This window comes from Rattus norvegicus, chromosome 20 (assembly GCF_036323735.1).
Source record: "Rattus norvegicus strain BN/NHsdMcwi chromosome 20, GRCr8, whole genome shotgun sequence".
Lineage (NCBI taxonomy): Eukaryota > Metazoa > Chordata > Mammalia > Rodentia > Muridae > Rattus > Rattus norvegicus.
In genome coordinates this window covers 44055868-44080603 of record NC_086038.1, presented here as the reverse complement: position 1 = coordinate 44080603, position 24736 = coordinate 44055868, and the positions used below count along the sequence as shown (strand labels likewise).

Genomic DNA, 24736 nt, shown 5'->3' with positions numbered 1-24736 from the left:
TTAGAAAGATGCTTTCACATTCCGGGCTGTTTCACAAAGTAGATACACTTTCCCTTTTATTTGCTGAAAAAGCTTTCTTCTAACTTTTTTTCTTAAAATGCCACGCTGTTGTTGGTGACCCTCTGGTAGTCTTGCCATGGTTTCACGACTCTGTTCTAATGAACTCCCAGTCCATGAATGTGAACGCATGCATTGTACACACTTAGCACTCATGTTCAGTTCCCCTCTTTTTCTCCATCGGAAAGTCTGAAGACCTAATGCTGTGAAACGCATCTGCTGCTTTCCATAGCGGTCAGGGTGAGAGGAGCTAGACGGAACGCGCAGGATACTACCTGTCCGCTTTTCATGTGTACGTTCAGGTATTCCCCGTTGACACTGTGGCCATGGACAAGGGTCCCGGAACTGCTCCGGGGACGGACTTCAAATGCGATTTCAAACTTTAGCCCAATGTTGAAAGACTCATCTGCAGAGGGAGGCAGAGATTACCAGGAGAGCAAAGCAAAATCTCTAACCCTCGAGTGACTTTTCGAGGACAGTGTACTAAAAGTACTCCGTATGCTACGACAATTCAGAGGCAGCCGAGGTCTGGCCTGCATGCCGTTTACTCCTTTAAGGGAGAGAAGGGGATGGCAGGATGGCTCAGTAGGTAGAGCACTCGCTGCAAAAGCCGGCTGCCCTGGGTTCCATCCTTCGAACCTGTGTAAAAGTGGAAGGAAGGAACCAGCTCCACAGAATTGTCCTGTGATCGCACACACGTGCTGTGCTGTGTGCCCGCCCCCATCACGCACACACATAGTACATGTAACATACACACTATAATAAAACGTGAGAAGGATGGGGCAGTTTGGGCAAAAATGGAATCTGAAACATAATTTTAAAAAAGGAGGGGATGAAAGTTTGGGCAGAGACTGTAATCTGAAGCTATGTATAGTGGTTGGAAAACTTGGAGAGCCCCCCCAGAAAGCGGCTCCAGACAGTCCCATGCCGTGCCTGGCTGGTTCTACATAGAAAATGGGGAGCCAGGCCCGGAAGGGCCCCAGTGTGCCAATTTGGAAGATGGACTTCATTTTGTAGTCATTTAGAAGAGAGCTGATTAACTGTATTGTAAGATAATTTTTAACTTAAAATTTAGCTGGTGCTGCGACTTAGGAACTTGTTACTCTGGTGAGCTAAAACATTGCTTGTTAAGAATAAGACGGGGTGGAGGAGGTGGTGGTGGTGGTGGAGAGGTGACTCATGGTTAAGAGCACTGGCTGCTCTTTCAGAGAACCCGGGTTCAATTCCCAGCATCCACAAAGCAGTTCATGACCATCTAATTCTAAGGGATCCAGCACCTTCTTCTGGATTCTGTTGGTACCAGGCATGCACGTGGTATAAAGACATACACACTGGCAAATATGCATACACATAAAATTCATTAAAAAAAGCGAAATAAAAAGAACATCTGTGGGGCCAGACAGATGACTCAACAGTTAAGAGCATACACTGTGCTTCCGATGGATCTGAGTTCTGTTATTAGCACTAAGATTGGGTGGCTCAGGACCATCTGTAACTCCAACTTCAGGGGATCAGATATATTCTTCTGGAACTTGTATTCATGTGCACACTACCGTCCCTCATATATATGTAATTTGTGTGTGTATATATGTTATGTATATATGTAGTATATATGTGTGTGTGTAATTTAAGTCTCATTGCAAATGTAGGCACTTTAACAGTGTCTATTTGACATATTTCCTCATAAATAACTTAAAAATTCCCCAATGCTTCTTTTTTTTTCTTCTTGTTTTTAGACTTGGTCGGTGTGTGTAGTTCTGGCTGACCCAGAACCTGCTCTGCTGGCCTCAAACTCACAGAGATTCTGAGAGTGCTAGGATTAAAAGTGTCCACCACCATGCCAGGCCTTCCTGGCACTAGACAATACTCAAGGAATAGAACATAAATTATACAGTTGGCTATACATTTCCAACTGCCCCAACCCTAGGAGTCTTTAAGGACTAAGAAACTGGAGTGTATGTTTCAGGAGCACTCATTGGAAGCAGGCAGGGAAGGAAAGCAAAATCCTGAGGTGGACAACGTGTCTCTAGTCACATTCTACTGGAGTGACTGTTTAAGAAAGTGTATTTGGTCACACTGTGATTTCCTTACCAGAGGTTGTGCAAGATTCCCAAGGGTTGTTTCGTTGAACCTATTAAAGGTTTGGATCATTAAGAAGGGTCAATGCTTTATATTGAAGATGTCTGTTGCTGTGGGTTGGGTTAGATGGTGGGTGTGTGTAGGCTCCTAGGATTTCTTTTGCTTTTGCAGCAATTTCGGTCTATCATCCAGCACACAGACCGCTATGCATGTGACACGTAACACACGCTGCTGAATGCGTGAGCTTTGAGTGGGGCAGTAATGGTTGGGAGGACATCTTCAGAATAAGGTCTCCCAAGGGCAGTGTACAGGGCTTCAGTGTGTGTGTGTGTGTGTGTGTGTGTGTGTGTGTGTGTGTGTGTGTGTGTGTAATTTCCTTCAGTGGGGACAATAGTTCATACTAACAATCAAGAAAATGTAGAGGAATAAGGTGGCCAAGAACTGGCATAGACTAGGACACAGGACAGAGCAGGAAGTTCTGTATCAAGATGGTCTGCCCCCAGAAGTTCAGCCAAGGACAGCAAACCAGGGTTGGTGCTGCATATCTGGTTTGAAGCCATAAAGCAGCTAACAGGGGTCCTTGAGAAAAGAGGTCATCTGACAGGGATGAGCTTGGAATTATTAAATTTTAACAGTGAGCTTAAAATTCCCTGTTAACTATCTCCAGGACAATAGCATTTCTGGATTCATGCCTTTAACACACATCATCGTGTAAGTCTGTTTTGTTGCTGTAACAGAATTCCTAACGCTGGTTGATTTACAAAGGAGGATAATTTGGCTCACAGCCCCGGAGGGAAAGTATGATGGTAGCATACGTACTGCAGAGGTGGAAGGCTCTGTGCATGTATGTGTAGGGAGGGGGAGGTGGGAGAGGAAGAGGAAGAGGGAAGGGGGAGAGGGAGAGGGGGAGGGAGAGGGAAAAGAAGGGAGGGGGAGGAGGAGAGGGAGAGGGAAAAGGAGGAGAGGGGCTAGGAGTTTATAGCAAAGCATTCTGGTGTTGAACAATGCAGTCTTCAGGGAATGAAAACTCACTCGCACGAGGTCCTCTTTTTTAATGACCGGATTACCTCTCACAGCCCCTTCACGTGCTGCACTGGGGAACAAGCTTTAACTGGCGCTTAGGTGGGGCTAACGGTAATCACACCACTATGGTCACATTACCTAGAACCACATAGCCTCCTTCTGTGGAGAAATAAGTCCCCGTCTCCATTGGCCCTTCAAAGCAAGGGGTCACGCTAAACGTTTGGGAGGCAGAGGCGATGGAGGCTCCATTGAGCTGGAGATTGCCAAGGCAGCCACTGAAACTGTAGACTGAGTTAATCTGAAAGAAGAAGAAGAAGAAGAAATTGCTTAAAATACCCTTGCCCAGCGCCCAGATGCACCACGGGAAAGCAAACGAGTGAGTTACCCCTTGTTCATTTTAGCGTTCTGAATGAGGGACGTGGCTTCTTCCTGGCACTTACTTTTAACTAATTCCTCAAAGCTGGGATTTTGTATTTCACAACATCAGCGTGTAGTTATTGAGCATTGGAAATGTTTCCACAGGTAGCGACAAAACGAGTTGCAACTGTGGTTTTCTAGTTGACGAGCGTACTACCATTCATTTTCCTTCAGGAGGGTAGCTGGGTCCCAGATCACGGATGTGGATGGAAGTTCTATGCCACCAGGGAGAAGCTTGCCGAGCTGGCTTCATTAGCTCGTAATGCAGTTATGAATTTATCACACTACGGGATATGACATTTGTGTCACTGCGCACAATGGGTTTTAGACCGCATTTGGGAACAGTAAAAATGACAGCCACAGAACTGGCTGCTTACTTCAAGTCTAATTATAGTGAAAACCGCCAATGGATCTTAGCAATGTACTGACCCTGGGATAAAATCAAATCTACGTTTGTGTTTCAGATAAATTAAGACCTTTGATCCTTTCCATTCACCGAGAAACCCTTTTAAAAAGAGGTATTAGCTGTAATTTGATTTACAAAAATGTTTCTTAGATTCTGAATTCTCCCACTTACATGTGCACTCTGTGAGTATTTAGAAATTGTGAGAAAGAGAAAAAGTGGAACCGAATTGAAAGGAGATGAAGGTTTTTATTTTTCCCAGTCAGTAATATGGTAGAATGGGTTGTTCTCTGGTCTTACTGTAGCTTTTTATTAAAATTATAGGTACTTGCAGAACTAATAAACCCCCTCTGGAGATGTAAATTCCAGGGCATTTTATACCTATTAAACTTTTTTTTAAAATCTCATTTCTATTTTAAAAGTCAAAATGCCCAGGGCAGGCAGGAATCCTACAGGACAGTCTAGGATATATATATTATTTTTTTTTCTTTTCTTTTTTTTCCAGAGCTGGGGACTGAACCCAGGGCCTTGCGCTTGCTAGGCAAGCGCTCTACCACTGAGCTAAATCCCCAACCCCAGGATATATATTTTGAAGTCAAACTGCTCCACTTTGACTAAGTTCCTACTCTATAAAATGAGAACCGGGAATCAGTGTTTTTCCGGTTCAAGGGGTCAGTGGCTCAGCCTTGCCACAGCCGGCTTACCTGGACATTTTTCACAGCCCTTCCGGGAGCCACTCCTCCCAGATAAATGGGACCCTTGATTTTCCAGGCAGCGTCACTAGGGGGGAGCCTTTCTTCGAGGACTCGCAGACCATCAATGACCAATCGGCCACTGCTCTTTTCCCGAATAAATATCACCTGGACAGAAAGGAGGAAAGTAGTTTGTTGTAGGTATGACCCCAAACTAGGGGAAGGCTGTGTTGTCCACTCTGCCAACCCCGGTATTGCAATGCTCTGGGGAGGTACAGAAAGTTTCCAAAAAATGTGAGCCCATCTTGGACTCTCTTCCTCTCAGTAAGCTTTTGGTTCTCTTGGGATGTCAGAAACTTTATTCCTTGAGTCTTTGTTCTAGAGCAGATGTCTGTTTCTAGGCCCCCTTGCTTTTTATATATTTTTATTTATATATATATTATATATATTTATATATATTTTATATATTTGCATTTATTTTTTCCTCCATTTCATGTATTAGTATTCCTCTATTGTCTTATCTCCAGATAGAATGACTTACAGTCATCTGTTTCATTTCTGAGCACAGGTTACATTTTTGGCGTGGTTCTTTAGCAAGCTCGTCCTAGTTGACCAGCCACGTTCTACAGTTAACTGTAACACATCTTGTACAGTGTGTTCTTTGTCCTGCCCCCACAGGTTACCTCCAGTATTTAAGCATTCCCTGTCTTCCCAAGTGATTTACTCGCTTCATAGTTCCCAGAGATTACCTTTTGAAAGGAAGTCGGTAGTAGATGTCAAAAATTATGAACCTAGCTTACTGGTGAGTGGGGAAAAGTAATTCATTAGAAATCCATGAGAATCCAAATTTTTGCTCATGCTGATCACTGGGCCTTTGATTGAAATGATTAACTGTTAAGGTCCAGGTAAAATATTAAGGCCTAGATGGAATGCTAAGGCCTAGGTAAAATGCTAGGGCCTGCCATTATAAGGAAACTTTCTCCTACGCTGTTTCTGCTGTTACTAGGAAGCTTTCTCATGCCCAAGGTGATTCCATATTCTGCTATGTTCTGTGCCCTTGGAACCAATTGCGATAGAAGTCAGTAGAACTGCTTTGTACAGTTACCTACAAAAGCTTGGACCGGAACCAACCACCCAGCACCACTTCTTGCACCTGTGTATAAGCTTTTATGGTATTTACTTTCATAAGCTGCCCTTGGGATGGACTCCAACGTAACAGAGACACCTGCACCAATAGAAGAAACTATTTAAAGTAGTAAGACTCCCATTTTGAGGAAGGGTTGAGTAAAGTTTATCTCTCTGGGAACTGACATCCTACTTGGTAGAAAAAGACATGTACATGGGTAGCTGACATCCTGGTTGGCATGAATGTTAGGTAAGACAAGTCCCCTGCCCAGCTGAATACCCCAACCAGTGGGATCAGGATAAGTGTACGACAAAGACATGTTCCTAAGGAAATCCCCTATCCCTAAATTCTGGAATAACTTGCCGTAGATGTTTGTAGATCTCAGGCTTAAAAAGACTTGTAGGACCTTAACTTGGTGTCATGGTTCAACTCTTGAGCCTAAATTATGTCCCTGATTGGTCAGTCAGTCTTGGGATGTGGTGTTCAATAAACTATCTCTAATTGACTGAAGATGAGTGTCTGGGTGCTTTGTGTAGCCATTTCCAAACCCAATGATTGCAATTAGCATGTGATCATCTAAAAATACGGTTTGAGATTTTTAAAATAAGCAATTAATAAATTCCTGAAATTGATGGGCTGGAGAGATGGCTCAGTGGTTAAGAGCACTGACTGCTCTTCCAGAGGTCCTGAGTTCAATTCCCAGTACCCACATGGTGGCTCACAACCATCTGTAATGGGATTCGATGCCCTCTTCTGGTGTGTCTGAAGATAGCTACTGTGTGCTCAAATACATAAAATAATTAATTTTAAGTAAAGAAATAAATAAAATGAAAATAAATATAAAATAAATAAAATAAATAAAATAAATAAAAAAATTTGAAATTGAACTCTGAGTGCACAGCCTCAGAATTTTAACACAACTTTTTCTACCAGGCCAGTGGTATAGAACCAGTGCAGTGCTAAGCCACTGGGCAGTGGGTATTATCTGCTGACAGCGCTGTCCTCTGCACTCAACTTACATCATGCCACAACCCATCACTGTACTTCTCCTGGCTTCTAATCTTCAGTTTCTTGTGGCCGACATTAAACATAAAGACCAAGCGACCGTGGGCCAAGAACAGGGTCATGAAATCATTCTCTTCTTGGTCTGAGACATAGAAAATCATCCCATGTGAGGAACGGGTCTTCAGACGAATGGCAAACTGGGATCTGGTAAATGAAGAGTCAACCATATGTGAAGTGAGATAGAGTCATAATTCAAAGTAAACTTTCGAAGTAATACAGTCTAAGAAAGAACAGCCATTCTATCTAGTCCCAAACAGCCTCTTTCTAATTGTCCCCGATGATGCGTTAATGAATTATTGGGTAGGCATGGTTACTTCAAAAATGAAAATTCTTCCCTCGATCCTTTGCCCCAGAAGTCTCAGGCCCACAGGACTCTATGTGTGTCCTTATTCATTCTGCAGGCTTGTTATACATTTAACAAAGTCTTGTGTTGGTTAAGGATCCTACGGTATTTTGCTTTGAAAATTAGTGTGATGGTTAGCTTTGGTTGTCAACTTGACTATGGCTGGAATTAACTAAAACCCAAGTGCCTGGGCACACCACGAGGGATTTTTTTCCTAGGAAGATTACTTAAAGTGGGAAGACCCACCCTAAATCTTGATTTATGGCTAGAGAAACCACCATAAATCTGGGCCACACCTCCTGCAGGCTGCTGACATAACAGGACATGGAGGAAGGAAGCTTTTGTTCTGTGTTTGTTTGCCCTCACTCTTGCTGGCAAGTTCATCTACCCTGCTGCGGAGGCATTGCTTTTGCAGTTATTAGAATCCACTTCTTTGGGGCAGTAACATAGATCAAAGACTAGCTGAGACATCTCGGTCATGGGTGGGGCAATAGCTGGGGTCTTTGTCTTTCTGTTGGGACACAGCCATTGGTGTACTAACCTGACCACATCCTGTATGTAGGTCATCCTAACAAATCCTTTTTATATATATTATGATATATTATATATCATATATACTATAATATTTATAATATATTATATATGATGTATATATTTATAATATAATATATAATATATGAGTATATAATACTCATATTCACTATTCATTTCTCCCATAGATTATCCTTGAAAGAAAGCAAGTAGTAATTTTAAAAAATTATGAACCTAGCTTACTGGTGAGTGGGGAAATATCTGTGTGTGTGTGTGTGTGTATGTGTGTGTGTATGTGTGTGTGTATATGTGTGTGTATGTGTGTGTGTATGTGTGTATGTGTGTGTGTGTGTGTGTGTGTGTGTGTGTGTGTGTGTGTATGTGTGTATGTTGGTTCTCAACCTTTCTAATGCTGAGACCCTTGAAAACAATTCCTTATATTATTGTGGCAACCCCCAAGCATACAATTATTTTGTTGCTACACCATATCTGTAGTTTTGCTACTTTTATGAATTGTAGTATAAATATCTGTATTTTCTAATGGTCTTAGGAGACCCCTATGAAGGGGTCATTTTACCCCCCAAAGGGGTTGTGACCCACAGGTTGAGAACTACAGCTCTAGACGATCCTACCAGATAAAATTAGTAAACACTGAAACCCAACACGTTAAATTAACTTATCTCTGTGGATAAACAGCAGTGAGTAATCAACATGCCTAGAGAAAATTTCATAGAAATATTGTTTGTTATACCACATATATTACAGATTAAAGGTCTCTCCCAGTAGAAGTGTATAGAGCCAGTCTATACTACAGTCAAATATAACATGTCAAAAACAGCCACCGAAGGGGGTGGAAATAAGTGTATAAAGAAACCAGTCTAGAACTTCAGCTCCAAGTATGTGTAAGATATGTATATTAAGTCTATTTCTTGAAGAATACAAAAACATGGATTTTTGCCTGCCAGGTAAGAGGCTTCCAAGGTTGAAGGGCCTGGAGACATAAACACTATAACAATGTGTCTTTAATAGCATCAAGTCAGTAGAGATCTGTGAAGACATAGTGGGGTTTGAGACGGCTGGGGGGACACAAATGTACAAGGGCATTTGCGTTTTCTGTGTCTCTTGTGTTTTCTGTGTCTAGAAGTTTGGCTGCATTCTCAATCACAAAATCTGGATGCAATTTGTGTGGTGGGGAGGGAGGGTGATAATAAGGCAGCTGATAGGGCATTTACAACTTTCCTTGATCAACCTTGGTAAATGCAAGAACGGCGTTCTATGCGCCTGCCATTTGGAGGGAAAGTGGGAGCAAAATTTCTTGGAAAGCATGAATCATATATTGTTCAGTATGTACTTTGACAACAAAAACCCTAACCAGCCAGCCAGCCAACCAATGAACCAACCAGCCAACCAATCAGCCAGCCAGCTAACCAAACAACAGGATTAAGAAGACACAGAAAGAAAAGATTGGAGCAAGGCTTCCTGTGACAAACAAGGATGGAGAGTGGCATGAAACTTCTAGAAGGAAAGTGCAGTCTTTACTTTTCACCAAAATCTCCTTGTATGTGTTCAAACTCTTGGCGGCTGTTGGCCGTGCCGCCATATTGATAGGCATGCTCTATCGCTCTGGGGCTGCTGGAGAGGTGGCAGTGGGAGTCTCTTGAGGCTTTCCGTTCCAGAAACTTCAGACCAATAGGATCCCACGAAGGTGCGTCCTTACTTTTCTCTCCCTGTAGGAAAAACAAGTGAGACAGAGAGACAAAAGTCCCGTAGTCGGTAATAAAGTCTGATATGCCATGCCTTTATCCTTCACTAAGAATACAAAATTAACAAAGTGGCAATTGTGCGTTTCTATTCATGAAATAGCAGGCTACTTTGCCTTTTAGTTTTAAGATTTATTTATTTCATGTATGAATACCATGTGGCTGTGTTCAGACACACCAGAAGAGGGCATTGGATCCCATTACAGATGCTTGTGAGCCACCATGTGGTTGCTGGGATTTGAACTCAGGACCTCTGGAAGAGCAGTCAGTGTTCTTAACCACTGAGCCATCTCTCCAGCCCTACTTTGTCTTCTATTGCCATAAACAAGGGACAGTGATGATAACAGCACAGCATGTCAGCAGATCCAAAGTTCTCATCTGGGATTGAAAAAGGGCACGAGAGTGCAGCTTTAGAGGTCACGGCACATAACCACACAGCATCGTTTTTATATGCTATGTAAATAAGTTAAGATATTGGGGCTGGAGAGGCGGGTTAGGAGTCAAGAGCACTGGCTGCATCTCCAGAGGACCTGGGCTTGGTTGTCAGTACCCACAGGACAGCTCACGGCAGTCATTAACTCCCGTTCCGAGGGATCTGCTGCCCCCTTCAGGTCTCCTAGGGCACCAGGCATGCACAAAGTGCAGAGACACACATGCAGGCAGAACACTTATACACGAGGAATAAAGAAGTCTTAAACAAAGTTAAGCTTCAAAATATTAAATATTATTTTTGGTTTCAGGCTATATAAAGAAATTCTGTGTGACAGAATCAATATAGAACAGCATTTTAAAATATGATTCTTTTCTTTGACAGTTCCATACATATATAAATTTTAAACATTATGGTGTAGCCCTTCAAATTGCCCTGCTGATGCTAAAACATAATGTTGTGGCGCTAGTGTATAATATTTAATGATTATTTAGTCTTTATTTCTGAGGCAAAATAGAAGTGTGAATAAATTCACTTGCAATAATTTATTGGATTTTAAGCAAACATTTATAGAATATTGGGTGGGTATAGGTAGAGATAAAAGAGATCAGTGTTGCTGTGTACCTTCTGTAGGTGTTAGGTGGTGGGGGATAGAAAGAGGAGAGCTTATTACTGGATTTAAGAACTTGTAAGCAATGTGGAGAAACAAGGCTATAACATTGTTACAACTGCACCAAGGAGGAGATGGGGAGGATTGGACTGAGAACGGAAGGGACTGTGGCTTTCACTTGTAACGAATGGAATAATGTGCATGAGTGTCTAAGAAAGAACGGCAGTCAGAGATGACATCTTACAGCTCAGTATTTAATGAAGGGACAGCACATATCCACCCGTGCGCGACGGTGGGGGAACACAAAGGCTAAGAAAGCAAAACAAACTTTAGTAATTTTCATGACTGTGACAAAGGCTTGAAATTATTACTGAATCATAGTATATGTTATATATATAAACTAATTATATACTAGAATGTATAATAAAATCAATTAATATATAATATATTATATATAATCCATAGATTATATTATATATTTAAATATAGACCATATATTATTTATATATTTATATATCATATAGACCATATGCATTATTTATCTATATATAGATAAATTATAAATATGGATAATTTATTACATTGTATATTATATATGATACAAAACATATATAACTAATATATAATTTATATACAATATAAAATAACATATAACATAATTTATATAACATACATATATTTTATATGCATTATATATATTACTGATTATATAGATATAGTGCTAAACATTAAAAAACACACACACACACACACACACACAGTAGGACTGTCTTGACCGCCATTAATAAAAGGCCATTAGGAGTAGGACTGAATGGCCAACTCTGCTCCTGAGAGCAGTCTTTGGTGCAACACAGCTGGGGCGTCTGAGCACAAAGGCAACGTTGAATTCTGCATGGTGTTAGCGTTTGTTTACCTGTTTGTTTGTTTTAGGCTTTGAGGAATTCTTTCCTTTTTTGTGAAGGAGAAACAGAGGTGACGACTCGATGGGACACTCATAGAGTGAAGTGTGCACCTTTTCAGAATACCGCTGGAAATCTTCAACTTCCACATCTCTATCCAACCTGTTCGTAAGAGGAAAGAAACATCCTGAAGTGCTGTGTGTAATTATATTAGGAAAACTATGGCAAGAATCTGTGGTGATAAAAATATGTGTGTGTGTGCATGTGTGTGCGCGTGTGTGTGCGTGTACATGTGTGTGTGTGTGTGTCTGTGTGTGTATATGTGTGCCTGTGTGTGCGTGTGTCTGTGTGCGTGTGTCTGTGTGTGTGTATGTCTGTGTGTGTGTGTGCATGTGTGTGTGTATGTGTGTGTATATGTGTGCATGCATGTGTGTGTGTCTGTGTGTGTGTATGTGTGCGTGTGTGTGTCTCTATAGGTGTGTATGTGTGCGTGTGCATGTGTGTGCACACGTGTGCATGTGTATGCATGTGCATGCGCATCAGCAAGTGTTCGTGTGATAAAGCCTTACCTGTCTTACCAAGAGTCCTACAGTCATCATTCAGTCAGCTAACACTACGTTCTGGCATTCCACATTCTGACTGACCCTGGATGGCTAGGACCATGCCTGGGTCTCCTAGTCTGTGTTCAGTCTGTTTCTTGCATGGTCTGCATCCTTCGAGTCTCTACTGTCTCTTAAGGACCTAGATCAGTGGCTTTGTATTAAATTAAGAGCTTAGTCTTACATTTTAAGCAAGGACTTTGGTATGCTTATCTGGAGTTTACTATTAATAACCAGTACAAAGTAATCCTATCTTATATTTACAGCTTGTTATATACCAGAGACTGTGCAAGTACCTTCTCACAGATTTCTACGACAAACCCACTGAGCAGGCGCACTTGTTTTCTGCGTTTTGCAGCTGAAGAAATGAAGTCTTCCTTAGCCACAGCAGTACGGGAATTAAAGAGCAAGGCACTTACAAACCCATGCATATCAGTTGCTCAAGCATGCAAACTTTTAATTACTGTCTGTTAAGGATTATAAATGATGTGCTCATCAGTTTTGGTGATGTAAACATTTCACTACTGTATTGGCCATTATCAATCGGGCGCATTCACCAATAAAGAACAACGCGTACCTGGTAAAGTAGGCATTGCTTATACATCCAGTGAAATTAGCATACTGAGGGCTGATGGGCGAGCCACCGAAGTAGAACTTCTTCTCGGTTGTTTGCGTCGGCTCTGCCTTCCCTTTCGTAGGATTCTTACTCCCAAGTCGGCTTTTGTCTACTACTAGTTCATACCTGCAAAGGAAAGGGTCTGTCCACACAGCACGTTTCCCCGAACGCCCCTTTTCAACCGAACAGGCAGGTTTCCTCACAGGGTCAAAATGAAATATCTTATTGGAAAGACAGATTTCTCAGGAGGTCCAGGAGGAAATGGCTGAATATTCGGGTCTGCAAGAAGGGCTCTCTAAAGTGAGGTTGGAATCTAAGTCTCCATGCAAGTATTTTCTTAGTGGATAAACCAGAGCACACCTCTGGCAGCCATCCCATTTCTGGGAGGCTAGTTTCAGTGCACAGCACACTGGGTGGCTAATCGTTAGAAGCAGAGTCTAGAGAAATTGTACTGGCATTTACTTTGAACAGGATGTTTCCACACAAGGAGACTGGGCAGCATCAGTCTTCAAAAGAGGTTTATCATTTCAAAACATTTTGTTTTAGGAGAAAGAAATTTAGTTATACATATATACATATATATATATATATATATATGTATATATATATAGATGAAGTTAGAGTTTTAAAATACTGTCATAAATGTAACATCCTTTACTCTTTAGGTTTAAAATCTAAACAAACTTGGATTTGCTGAAACTTTTCTATTTGCAACATCCCATCCCTGCCCAAGAGTCTGAGTTTGTTAAACAACTCTAGGATGGCTTATTGGTATCGCTTGAAAATGAGTAGCATCCTTTTGAGAAGGAGGTAAGGAGCGGTTCCTTCCATCTCTCTTTGGAGCACTAGAGAAGCAACAATGTAGCCTAGGAACCACAGCCGCACTGTGTCAGAAGCACGCCCTGCAAACCAGATCCTTGGGGGAAGTACAGGAAGCGAGGGGGCAGTACCTTGTGGCTGAGACGGTGGTGACGACGAAGTGGGACAGCCCATCATGGTACTGCTTGTCTGCTGACTTTACCTTGATGCCCTTTACATCCATGACGACAGTGCCATTGTCCAGGGAAATGGAAAACACATCGTCGGACTGAAACACAAGCGCAGGTGTTTAAGTAGGAATAAAAACTAGATGTGCTTTCAAAGTTCACTCCATGGCATTGCTTAAGGAATACACAGTGTGCAGAAAATTTGCCGGTGGAATAATTTCAGTGACTAGCAACAACAACTAAACACCTTTGCCCATGTTAGTGCTGCTTATAGAAATAGATGTGTTCAGGACTGGGGAGGTGGCTTAGCAGGTAAACACGCTTGCTCTGAAAGCCTGGCGAACTAAATTCAGAACCCCAGAATCCATGTAAAAACTAGGTCCAGTAATGCGTCTGTAAGACAGCATTGCTATGGTAAGACAGGACACACAGGTGAGAGGGTGCAAGCCTGCCAGCTAGCCTGAAGTAACCACGGAAGTGGCAAATCCAAGAGAGTGCCTGCTGCCTCAAAACAAGGAAGAAGGTGAGAAGCGATGTCTAAGAGTTGTGCTTTGGCCACTACACATGGCATGGATATTCTTGTACACATACACAATCTTTCTCTGTCTCTCTCTCTCTCTCTCTCCTTTCTTTCATATACTTCAATGGAAAAGAAAGATGCATCCATATTTTGAACTGAAAGCCTTTGGTGGTTTTGCCCTCCCAAGAGATGGCTTAGTCTCAATGACTTCCCTTACCTAAGCACTCCTACCATATCACTGTCATGGGATACCTCTGAAAGACAGTATTTCAGCCTCCAGGAGGATGTAGTTAGATGAGGAGACTGGAGTTAATTCACTGTTATGTTTTTTAAAAGTTGCTTCTCTTCTTTGATATATTAAGACTGAAGAGAACGTTCAGGAAGCAGAATTACGTCTTTTCTGAATTTGCTTACTGTGTGCTCTAAAGCATCAGCAGATGATCATAATGTTTTCCTTTCCTTACGTGCACATCAACTTCTGAAGCCAGCGCTCAGTCTACAAACCCTGTGAACTGCATATAGACCCAGTCTACTGTTTGTGAAAGAAAATTATCTAACGAACCAGGGAAATCTGAGGCAAGATTTGGGGCAAAAGTTCTACAAAATGCTTTCTGTTATTTGTCATAGATGCTTTTGACTTAAATTACATTGGAAATAAAAAAATAACAGGGCTAGGAGGAAAAAATGGTTGTAGAACAGGTATGAGGACCCCACTTGCTCTCTAGAACCCATGCAGAAGCTGGGCACTGCAGTACACACCTGTAATCCCAGCACTAGGGAGGCAGGGACTGTAGATTTCTAGGGCTCACTGGCCACTTTGCCAGTGAAAGACTCCTTCTCAAAAACAAAACAAGTCCAAGGTGGATGGCATTTGGGGAAGAATGACACCTGAGGTTGCCCTTGGGCCTCCACATGCACAAGCACACGTGTGTACAAGCCCGTGTTCAAAATCCCAACATACACATACAAAAGAAATGAATTTCCAGGAGGTGACAGATTACAGGTTAGCGTAAGAAGCAAAATTTGCTTTCAAAAATCGTAGTATCGGGCTGGAGAGATGGCTCAGCGGTTAAGAGCACCGACTGCTCTTCCTGAGGTCCTGAGTTCAAATCCCAGCAACCACATGGTGGCTCACAACCATCTGTAATGAGATCTGATGTCCTCTTCTGGTGTGTGTGAGGACAGCGACAGTGTACTTATATATAATAAATAAATAAATAAATCTTTAAAAAAAATCGTAGGATAGAGAGAGCTACATCAGCTGAATCTTAGCTTTGTCAGACCTCTACAGATCTTATTTGTCTTCGTGGGAACGAAGACGGACCGCGGGTTTTGAACATGTCAGACCAGCTCGCTACCCCTGAGCCACACGCCCAGCTCTTTAGTTTTGATGTAAGTTTTGTAAGCTGAGTTGGGTATTGTGTCGTAAATTCAAATGCAAGGAAGCATGTAACGTCTCTAACTTAGAAGTTAAACCATGAGCGTCTTTGTTCTTATGCTTAGAGGTCATTATGCTGCCATTGATGCTTCTGGCAGGCTGTGGATGTGTGAGCTTTTCTTCATAAATCAATAGTCCAAGATGCTTAGGACAAAGACATAACAGGAAGAGGAAGGTGATCTAGTACATCGAAATATTGCTCTCAACATAGCAAAATGGAATTTGTGAGACAGAGTACTAGTCTTCTTTGTGAAGGCGTTAAGTAAAAGACCCAGTAGACCTGACGGCCTCCACATTTCACAACTAGTAGAAATGAGCAGACGTGATCCTGTCAAGTGCCTGCGCCAACGATAACATGGAAAGTATTTGTGACTTAGTTCAGTGACAAGAGTCAGAAATACTCCTAATACTACCGTGGTTCATTGCGATATTAAAAATAGGAGACAGTGTTCTTTCAATTAGAGAAAATGAAGACATAATTTTCCACAGGTGAGTCTACAGGCTCCTTTCTGCCCATCAACTCCCGAGGGGCAGGACTGAATTTCAGGCCAAGATATGTCTGTGATTGTAATAGCGGCATGAATGCTACAGAGGTGATCAACTTCTCGGGGCTTAAGGCCTGCTCTATGGAAGGAACCACATGTCTGGTACTGTCAATCTAGCCAACGATCTATGGTTGGGGAGCTCCCAGGCCTCAGGGATGAACCTACTCTATCACTCTGCTAGACAGACATAGTGTCTAACTGCACTCTGAATTCTTATCTCTAACCCAAGATGAGCGAAGTTCTCAGATACGATCCAAGGAGTTTCTTTGTGCAATGGATAGCAGTGAGCTCAGGGTTCAGAACTAGTCAAAGTGTGCATAGTGTAAGTTTAGTGGAATGCACAACCAAAAATGGATTTGGACTCAAGATCTATATATCTATATCTATATCTATATCTATATCTATATCTATATCTATCTATATGTAGAGATATATACACATACATACATACATACATACGTGCATGCATGCATACATACATACATATGGCCATTTGTGTGTATGTGTTTGAATATGATCAGATACATTGTATAAAATTCTCAAGAATTAAAAAGGTATTATATTTAAAATATTTATATAGCATATTTAGCATCTTATAGTCTGTGTGTCTGCGAGTCATATTCGAATCAAAATTTACTTTTATCATGCCTAAAACTTGTTTTTGATAGAAAAACAAAAAACCAGCTACACAGAGTTTCCTCAGAGGAAAGCAAGTACTTACCCCAGAGGCATAGTAGAACAGTAACCCATTTGGCTGTAACGTTCGGAAATTGAAGCCTCCTTCGAAGCCATCGAAGAAAGATATTTTCTGAGTTGAAGCAATAAAACTTTGCCCGTTGAAATATGCTCTGCGAGAGATCTGTGTGGAAAAAAGGTAAACATAGTGTTTATTTTTGGTAATTATGGGGCATGTATGTGAGTTTTCATATGCAAAGACCCATGCCTGCTTTGCAAGAAGTTCGTGTTTCGGTTGTTTTTGCTGGAGTTCAGGTGCATTAGCTTTCTCTCCCTGTTCCTACAGCCGCTGGGTTTCAGCACTCCCATTCCTTACACCCGAGTGACCGACAGTATGCAAGTAGTCTCTCCTGGCTTTGGATGCTAGGTCCACTGGGAACCGGAGCAGCTGCACAGGTGAGTCCCACAGCCTTTCCGCTTTAATGGGTTTTCTTTCTCTTGGCAGCAGAAAGATCCCAGAGAAGCAGAAAGGGCTGATCTAGCTGTAGAAAGCATTATGTTTACCTGTGAAAAAGCTCTTGAGTGAATGGTACTTACCAGGGAGTCCTCTGGGCATCCATAACCAACTCCTAAGGTTTCTTTCTGCTCCAGTAAATTGAAATCTTTCTTTTGGAACTGGAAACCCTTCATGCATCCCCTAAAGTTGATGTCTAGGGGAAGATGTGCTCTTAGGGTCCTGGAAAAGGAAACAGTCCTCATAGGTAAATATATATATATATGGTATCTCCTGACTCACAGTCTCAGTAGCTTTAAAACCATTTAGATCCTCATGCTTTTTTGACAAGTGCAAACCTTTATGTGTAGTAAACTTCTTCATTTTTTCTTTTTCTTTTTCTTTTTTTTTTTCGGAGCTGGGGACTGAACCCAGGGCCTTGCGTTTGCTAGGCAAGTGCTCTACCACTGAGCTAAATCCCCAACCCCAGTAAACTTCTTCAAGTCAGAACAACTCACTTACTTTATAGTTTTCAAAACCTTTTAACTTCCATTTTCAATTGCTACTTCTTTAATGATCAAATGATATATATATTATTATATATTTATGAATGTCAGCATTCAATTTTTTAAATAAATTCTTGAGACCGAGTTGATATGCAACAGATAGAAAATACTCTTGGCAATTTCATAGAAATTGGAAAGAAACTTGTTTTCTTACATAATAAATTCCAAGATAGGATTTGACCTCAGGCTTTCAGAGATCTTCTGATGGGGTTGGCCTTATTTGTAGCATATTCTAATCAAGGAAAGCTAGAGGCAAGCCCTAGAGAATGTCAGATGGCTGGACCTCAGGGCCTGTGCAGGTCTGCACCAGATGGGGTCCTAGAGCTGAAGGGAGAAGTGGACAGACATCCCTATCCCTAACCCAGAAGCTTCTTCAATTGACAGCTACCTGCAAATGAAAAATTAGTTTTCTTCAAGGGATTCTTACTGAAGAAACAAAGCTCTCTCTGTCTCTCTCTGTCTCTCTGTCTCTCTGTCTCTCTGTGTCTGTGTCTGTCCCTCCCTCCCTCCCTCCCTCCCTCCCTCCCTCCCTCCCTCTCCCCCTCTCCCTTTCTCCTCCCTCTCTGTCTTTGAGACAGGGTTCCTCTTTATAGCCCTGGCTGTCCTGGAACTCTCTCTGTAGACCAGAATGGTCCCAAACTTAGAGATCAGCCTGCCTCTGCCTCTGTCTGCCGAGTACTGGGACTAAGGCTGTGTGCTACCACCACCCAGCCCAGACAAACCACTCTTTAGGGTAGGTCCCATTCTCAGCAGTAAGTGACCAACACAACAACATCTTTGTCTCATAATGTCGTCAGAGCACTGTTGTTTTGTTTTTTAAAAACCTTACAGATCCTTTGTGTATACAAATCATGGTTTCCCGTTTTATGCGCCAACATATTGTCTGCATCTATATGTTTCTCCTGCCTTTTCTTTGGCTCTTTTTGATGTTTGGTTGCTTTTGTCCCTATTCTAATTTTTTAAATTTTAGTTTTATCTTATCATTAGCAGTGAAAAGCTATATATTCACAAGGCTTTACCTGGACTGTAAGACTTCTTGGGGCGCACCTCCAATGTAGATGTCTGTGAATGGTATCTTCTTCTTCTCATTGTCTGTGCTCTTAACATGCCGTCTGTCCACCACCAAAATCATTTTCTTGTCATTGTGGTAAATGATTGAGATCTGAGAGAAGTGACGTATTGTAAGTTAGGTTAACAGTTGATTCTTTTGTTTGTTTATAGAAAGATGAAATGTATTTTAACTACCTTGGTTACAACCACCTGTGTTCTTTATTCACAAGGTAGGGGATAGAGTTTCCTTTTTTACTCACTGGTATGAAAGCTATGGTTTTTATATAATGTAAACTCATAGTTTACATTTCCTGGGGGAACACCTTTGCATATACAAATCATGGCTTCCCGTTTTATGTGCCAACGTATTGTCTGCATCTATATGATTCTTGTGCCTTTTTTTTTTTTTCCGGAGCTGGGGACCGAACCCAGGGCCTTGCACTTGCTAGGCAAGTGCTCTACCACTGAGCTAAATCCCCAACCCTCTTTTCTGGGAAAGGAAGTAGCCTAAGCTACAGTTTTCTATCCTGTTTTTAAAGTTTTCTCCTGAGTCTTCTGAGGGGATGTATAAAGAACTTATAAGCATATATCATTAAGGCATCACTGATTATAGAACTGCACATATTTAAACAGATTATATAATTTGTTTGGGCATTTGAAAATATTCGTTATATTATTAGCCCAATCAAGTTAACAATATCTAATATTTCTTTTAAGTTTCATCACTTCATTGCACCCCCTTGTGGTATCTATCTGTCTGTCTGTCTATCTAAACACATATAACATCAGCTCTAACCTCCTGATAAAAAATACTTTTCTTTCATGTTGCTGGGACTGTAACCCAGGTCTCATGGGTACACGAATATGTGTCACTCTACCTGCACAAGGGTTTAAAAGCAGGAAGCCTGACACTTGCGAGGACAGTGCTCCACCGCTGAACTACAAATTCTAATTATTGGTATTTGTAATGGCATTGTGTTGTTTAGCCTCTAAAATGTATTCCTCCACCACAACAAGAGCTTTCTCCATAGGACAACTCATTCTCCATCCCCCCCCCGCCCCAGCACCGGGCAGCATGGACATACGCTTTATGCCTAAGCAGAGACGTTCTGGATTGTAGAGTGCGTGCTACCGAGGTGTCAGGTTTTAGAAACCTTTCTAGGTTATTGTGAATTACTAGATTTGCATAAGTAAGTACTGAAGTATTTAAAAGACACTGACTAGTTGTATTGAGTCTGCAGACAAACAATTAAGTTCTTTAATTATTGAAAGCCATCCTTCGAAAGCCTCTGGGCATTGAACCGGAAAGGGAAATGTAGCCGGCTAGTCACTGCATTTGGGCTCAATTTAAAAGATATTACTTCCGATATATGGCTTATTAACTATATATTTAGTTGTTGGTGTGGGTGAAGGGTACTTTTGGGATCTTCTTCATGAGAAAAATCTAGAGAAAAAAGTTCAAGAGAAAATTCTTTATTTACTTACATAACCTCCTTATATGAATGGGACTCAAGGTGTATGGGATCTTTGTAATGTTCAACATATATACAGAATTTTTATAGGTCTTCTATTGTAATCAAGACATTCAAGATTAACAAGACTTTCGGTCAATGAGTCCCCTTTGGTGAGAAGAGACGTTCTAGTAGCTTTTTGGATAGAGATGTCAACACGGGTGTTCCGTGGGTAGAATCTATGGGGGTACATCAGTTGCTCTTGGATGTGAACGGATTTGGTTTACTACCCCACTACTGCATTAGGTCACCGGGTCACATACATAGATCCAAGTGTCAGAACCCAAGCCCGCCCGACGCACCTCATGGTATTTCGCATCGTTGATCTGGGCCTTTTTCAATGTGTCTTCAAGATGCACGGGTCCGTTGCTGAATCCAAAGTCGTAGAACACATGCAGGTAGCCATTGCGCATTTCCAGGCTGAAAAACATACTCTGCAGAGAGGAAGTAACCGTAAGATGGGCGCAGCCGCTGACGTGAACGGAGAACCAAATTTAGCTGAATTCGAGAGCTATTATAATTCTTTACTAATGGAATTCTTTGAAGATTGAAGGAGCCTAATGAGAGTCTTTCTTTTTTTCTTTTTTCTTTTTTTTTTTTTTTTTCCGGAGCTGGGGACCGAACCCAGGGCCTTGCGCTTGCTAGGCAAGCGTTCTACCACTGAGCTAAATCCCCAACCCCATGAAAGTCTTATTAAAGTAAAAGTTAAAAGTCCTATTAAAGTAAGAATGTTCATTAGCCAGATCATGGTGGCGCACACCTTTAATCCCAGCACTCAGGAGGCAGAGGCAGGCAGATCTCTGTGAGGTCAAGGCCAGCCTGGTCTACAGAGTGAGTTCCAGGACAGCCAGGGCTACACAGAGAGACCCTGTCTTGGGAAAGTCAAAACGTATTTCTCATATATTAATAAAAGCATTCATACTTTCATAAAATTTAAAATGCCTATCCTCTTGTTTTTAGGTGACAAACCACTGCATGGAGTACTGGGTCCACACTATTGGCCGTCGATTCTTCAAGACAAAGGAGAGTATGCCAGGCTTTTCCAACTGCCCCGTTGTTAAACAACCTTTGAAAATATGATAGCCCCTGGGATGCCACTAAATTCGCTCAAAGATGAAAATTGGCAACAATGAAAAATTGTTTCAAGACAGGCTACACAGCTCCTGCAATAGGCCAACAGATACGGATCTCGGATAAAGAAGGCCATTCCTGTACTACTCTGAGCCACTGGGTTTGCATAAATGCAGATGGAGTTGGAACGCACTTAGGGCAGGTGACGTGAAAGAGCAGAAATAACCTGGCAGCGGGCAAATCACTTGCTGGCTGCACTTCTTCATTCCAGAACATAGACACAGGAATGAAATGGATTTGAAAAATAAACGAGCATGGGAAAGTCTTCATTTTACACAAAGTGTAGACATCCTGAACGGAGTTTGCAGGTACCTTGGCATAGGGAATAATCCCTGGGGCGGGGAAAATGTTTTAATTTTTATTTATGCTCATCAAAACAATCCGAAGTAGCCAGGCAGTGCCGGCACACGCCTTCTTCCCAGAGGCAGGCAGATTTCTGAGTTCTTGGCTAGCCTGGTCTATAGAATGAGCTCTAGGTCCGCCAGGGCTACAGAGAGAGGAACACCATGTTGGGGGGTGGGGGGGGGAGCATGACCTCCCCCACCAAGAAAACTGAAATATAGAAAGTGATCTTTGATATAGATTATTGACCCTGGGCCTTCATCTGCAGACTTTTATAGCTTTCACATAGCTGATGAGACTTCCTGAATGGAGTTCTACACTTGAAGGGCTCAGGGTGCCCTCTTTGGGCCTATCTGTTGGAGGTTATTGGAGAGATGACAGCCATTTTGTATTGGGATGCAGAGTAATATGGATGTGCTGTGGGACAGGTAGGTGCCTGCTGGTTACTTCCTGGGAAGTCTTGGCAATGCTGTCAACTTAAAAGGCACAGTTTTGGTTATGGAACGAGTTATTTTAAACTGTTGAAGTTTATATGTGCTGACAGATGTCTTTCAGGAGCATGGGACCTAGCCGTGTCAGGAAACACAGTTGATACATTGCCTCACAACGAAGGGAATTACACCAGTGGACGAGAAAGACGCATGTTCTCTCTCTCTATGCCCCTCCCCCAACTCCCCCCACCCCTGGAAGTTTTAGTGTTGAAAAAGATTGTTTGAAAATATTTTGAGGACATTTTTCTTTTGTTAAATGATTTTGGCAATGAAACAATGTTCTATCTCCCCAAACCTCTTGTCTTAGAGCTGTCGGATTCTAGGGAGCGGGAGAGGAGGGAGCAGAGAGTGGTTATAGGAGGTGGACAAAGACAACTGAGGTTTGATTTGTGCACAGGAGGAGAGATCACAGTAAAATCCCATCAGTTGTTAAGGTTTTTGCAAACAATTCTCCATCAGCACTATTTTTTCCAACCATAAAATACATATCAATTTCCAGTGTCAGCCCTTTTATATCTCCACAGGAAGTCCTAGCAGAGTCAAATGGTGGTGTCCACCTTGTGATCAGATCGTGTGAAAATTCTCAGTCTCTGGTCACAGTATCAAGTCATAACTACACTCCCATTTTTTCGTGTGTGAGAAAAGATTGCTAACCTATTTAGAAATCTTTCGAAGAAGATGAGTAGTGGCTTGGAACAATTTTATTAAAGTTTAAAAGATAATATAATATCTAATTTGCTCTGAAGAACTGACTTCAGGGGAGAAAATGGACCAGCCAAATAGCAAAGGTTACCTGAGCCAGGTGAAGTGTGAAATTAAACAGTTGAAATTGGATTTAGGATGTCATTCTGGAATCACTATATTGCAAAGAGTTGAAAAATTATTAAAAAAAATCGCATTTTATTAAACTACTCTCACTAACATTGCTATTATTGATAATAAAGCATTCTTAGTGAATTCAAAGTTTTTTATAAGGTTTTCTTAGTAAATGAGAATTAATTTCATTTTAATTAAATATTTATATTTAAATTTCTATTTAATATTGTTTATTGTTTTATTGTGACTTTTGAATATTTCATGATATATTTATGTCTGTATTTGCCAAATGTATATGACTTATAAGGAAAACATCTTAATATATCTTGATGGTGAACTTTTTCAAGTTTTTAAAAAATTATAAAAGGGTATATTAATATATTGCATATTTAACAATAATTTTATTATATATACAAGTTGAAGTGTGGATAAGTGCATCTCAGAATTGCTCTTACTTAATGCTGTCATAATTTTCTTGGAGAAAAATAAATCCAATTTTGCTTTCTAAACTAGGTATTCATTTTGATGGCATGACATACCCTGGGGAAGGGAGTAGCAGAACGCAAACGAAGGGCAGGGGAATACATAGGACTTCCTGTTACTTACTCCATTGACCATCAGGAGCACGAGGCCATTGTCAGCTGGTGTTCGAATCTCTATGTCAAAGCGAGTCACCTGGCCAAATTTCCCTCTCCTGGTGATGTCCCTCACCACAGCGTAACTGGAGCCATCGAAGAAGTAGCTGGCAGCCCTGCTCTGAGTGAAAGCCAGTTTATCCCTGGAACAGAACACAGGGTCCCATGCATGTTACAGGTTTGGTTTGCTTTCCAGGTGAGACAGACCCTGGAACCTAATTTCAGAACATCGTCCACTGTCCTGATGGCATGCAAGTGACGGATGGATAGAAATAAATCAAATGGTCTATTTTAAATGAGTTTCCCCTTCACCCTACGTACTAGGATAGTTGAAGTCTCCTGGAAACCTCTGATCTTAGAATCCTAAATCAAATATATAGAACACATACATATATGTCTATGCATATGGATATATGTATATCCATACTATATATCTCATATATACATATATACACACATATACATATATATGTACATACATATATACATACATAGCTATACTATATTATATATACACCATGTATAATATATATTATACATATACATAAACTATAAAATATATCTACACATATACATTGTACATATATCATATATAATATGTATATATAGTATCTATCTGTACTATATATATACAATATATATGCAATATGTGTATACACACACACACACACACACATATATATATATATATATATATATATATATATATATATTGCTGTGTATGTTCACCTATGGCAGAGGAAAAGGCATGTATTGCAGGCCTGGCACTTACACAACCTTACACATCCTTTTCCCAAAGAAGACTTTAAGAACCAGTGCACTGCCTCACATTTGGCCCGTCTGCTCTCACACTTGGCCCGTCCGCTGCCTGTGCCTAGATGTCAAAG

At 41.3% G+C, this 24736-nt stretch overlaps 1 protein-coding gene across 1 annotated transcript in view; it reads right to left on the bottom strand.

The window, feature by feature from the left end:
- Lama4 (laminin subunit alpha 4) overlaps positions 1 to 24736 on the bottom strand; it is a 141075-nt gene that overhangs the window by 7369 nt on the left and 108970 nt on the right. Inside the window, exons 23-35 of the mRNA NM_001309447.1 lie at positions 23821 to 23992; positions 20737 to 20868; positions 18893 to 19035; positions 17412 to 17550; positions 16861 to 16998; positions 13601 to 13737; positions 12612 to 12776; positions 11450 to 11597; positions 9276 to 9463; positions 6817 to 7006; positions 4684 to 4839; positions 3298 to 3457; positions 333 to 463 (exon numbers count right to left, since the gene is read on the bottom strand). Of these exons, the coding sequence (NP_001296376.1) occupies positions 333 to 463; positions 3298 to 3457; positions 4684 to 4839; positions 6817 to 7006; positions 9276 to 9463; positions 11450 to 11597; positions 12612 to 12776; positions 13601 to 13737; positions 16861 to 16998; positions 17412 to 17550; positions 18893 to 19035; positions 20737 to 20868; positions 23821 to 23992 (1999 nt within the window). The remainder of the gene's footprint in view (positions 1 to 332; positions 464 to 3297; positions 3458 to 4683; positions 4840 to 6816; positions 7007 to 9275; positions 9464 to 11449; positions 11598 to 12611; positions 12777 to 13600; positions 13738 to 16860; positions 16999 to 17411; positions 17551 to 18892; positions 19036 to 20736; positions 20869 to 23820; positions 23993 to 24736) is intronic.